At 75.0% G+C, this 2,096-nt stretch overlaps 1 protein-coding gene across 1 annotated transcript; it reads right to left on the bottom strand.

Moving 5' to 3' along the window:
- Window positions 1-13: 13 nt before the first annotated feature.
- On the bottom strand, window positions 14-2,052 carry Rbm15b (RNA binding motif protein 15B; the record flags this gene model as incomplete). Its single annotated transcript, XM_013037611.1, is given in 2 exon segments — window positions 14-1,991; window positions 1,994-2,052. Coding segments are annotated over 2 exon segments (2,011 nt in total), but the record flags the coding sequence as incomplete, so codon positions are not given.
- Between the last annotated feature and the right edge of the window lie 44 nt (window positions 2,053-2,096).

A 2,096-nucleotide genomic window follows, 5' to 3' on the forward strand; every position in this document is an offset into this window, starting at 1 on the left:
GCCCCCAGGGTCTGCTCGGGAAGTGTCCGGGGCGCGGGGCTAGGCGGCGTCCCGCACGATCACGATCACCATGTGCTCCTCCTCCAGCTTGCCCAGCGTCCGCAGGGCCGCCTGCAGGTACTGCTGCGAGAAGTCGCAGGGCGGGAAGGCGTAGAGCATGCCCGAGCTGTCCCGGCCCTTGGGGCCGCCCACCGGCAGGCTGATGACGCCGGCCGCCTGCTTCTGCTTCAAGTAGGAGACGAGGTTGCGCAGCAGGCGGCGCTGCAGGCCGGGCTCCGCGGCGGGCGCGCCGGGCTCGGCCGCCTGCGCCTGCGCCTGCGTGGCCAGCAGCACCGCGTAGCCGTGCGGGCTGCCCTGCCGGATGCGGCGCGTCACCTCGTCCAGCTTGGGCTGGTCCAGCCGCAGGCGCTGCGCGATCTTGAGCTGCGTGAGCTTGCCGCCGGACGCGTGGTCGCGGAGCAGCGCGCCCAGCACGGCGGGGTCGCCCTCCAGCACGTGCATGCAGGTGGGGAAGCAGCTGTTCTTGAGCACCAGCAGCCCGCGCCAGCCCAGCGGCAGCGTCTGCGCGAACTCGCCCAGCGTGGCTGGCCTGCGCGCCTCGCGCCGCGGCTCCTCGGCCGCCCGCGCCTCGGCGGCCTCCGCGGTCCGGTGGTTGCGCTCGGCCTCGCGCGCCTTCTTGGCGTCCGGGGCGGCGGCGGCGGCCGCGTCGCCGTGGTGGTGGTGGCCGCCGCGCTCCTCGGCCGCGTGCCGGCGGTTGCTCAGCGCGGCGCCGCCGCCGCCCGCGCCGTCCTTGGCGGCGTCGCCCGCGTGGTTCTCCCTGCGGCCGCGCTCGGGGCTGCGCTCGGCGCGCTCGGGCGGGCCCCCGCCCTTGGTCCGGCCGCGCTCCTCGTAGGGGGAGTGGGCGGCCCGCGCGCGCTCGCCCGACAGGCTGCGGCGCTTGCGCCGCTCCTCCCAGGGCTTGGGCGGCGCGCGCTCCCCGTCGGCGCCCCAGCGCTCCCCGCTGCGGCTGCGCGCCGAGCGCCCGTAGCCCTCCAGGCCGGTCCTGCGGTCCGAGCCCTTGCCCGGGCCCGGCCAGTCGCCCTCCAGGAAGGTCCGGTCCCGGTCCGAGTAGAGCAGGTGCGGCGGGGTCCGGTCGCGCACGCGCAGGTCGGCGTCGAGGCCGCGGTGGCGCGCGTAGCCGTCGGCCAGCAGCTCGTAGTGCACGGGCAGCGGCGCGGGCGCGTACTGCGGCGGGTAGCGCGTCTCCTCCGCCTTGGCGAAGTCCACGCGCAGCCGGCGGTCGGGCCCGCCGAGCGGGAAGCCCCGCATCTTGGCGCAGGCCGCCTGGGCCGCGTCCAGGCTCTCGTACTGGATGTAGGCGAAGCTGTCGCCCTTGACGTGGTCGATGGTGCGGATGCTGCCGAAGCGGTCGAACTCGCGGGCCAGCGCGGCCAGGGAGGTGTTGGGCCCCAGGCCGCCCACCCAGAGGCGGGTGGTGGGGTTGGCCTTGCCGTAGCCGATCTTGATGGGGTTCCTGCCGATCACCCGGCCGGACATGGCCACCTTGGCCCGGTGGGCCATGTCCAGGTTCTGGAACTTGAGGAAGGCGTAGGCGCCGCCCTGGCCGCGCGCCGGCCTCTTGATCACCACCTCCTCGATGATGCCGTACTTCTCGAAGGCGCGCCGCAGCTCCACCTCCGACACGCTGTGGTCCAGGTTCCCGATGAAGAGGTTGCGCGTGGCGCGCTGGTCGTCCTCGGGCATCAGGTCCTCCTCGCACACGGCCGGGTAGCCGTAGGGGCGGCCGCGCTCGTCGTAGAGGCCGTAGTAGTCGAGGGCGCGCTCGCGGGACAGGCCGGCGGCGGCGGCGGCGGCCGCGGCGTCCAGGGCGAAGGCGGCGGCGGCGGCGGCGGCTGCGTGGCGCGCGTGAGGCTCGCGCTGGTGTGGCTCATTCACCTTCGACAGCGAGTGCTGCTTGTAGGCTTGCCTTCGCCAGCCGCCGTGCATCGGAGGTAGCCCACCGGGTCGCCGGGCGCGGGCGGACCCAGGTGGGGGCGGGGAAGTGGGGTATGCCTGTTTTACCTCATCCCTGCATGTCTCTGTCGCAGATACCTATT

Source organism: Dipodomys ordii, unplaced genomic scaffold (genome assembly GCF_000151885.1).
Source record: "Dipodomys ordii isolate 6190 unplaced genomic scaffold, Dord_2.0 Scaffold1000003329, whole genome shotgun sequence".
Classification (NCBI taxonomy): Eukaryota; Metazoa; Chordata; class Mammalia; order Rodentia; family Heteromyidae; genus Dipodomys; species Dipodomys ordii.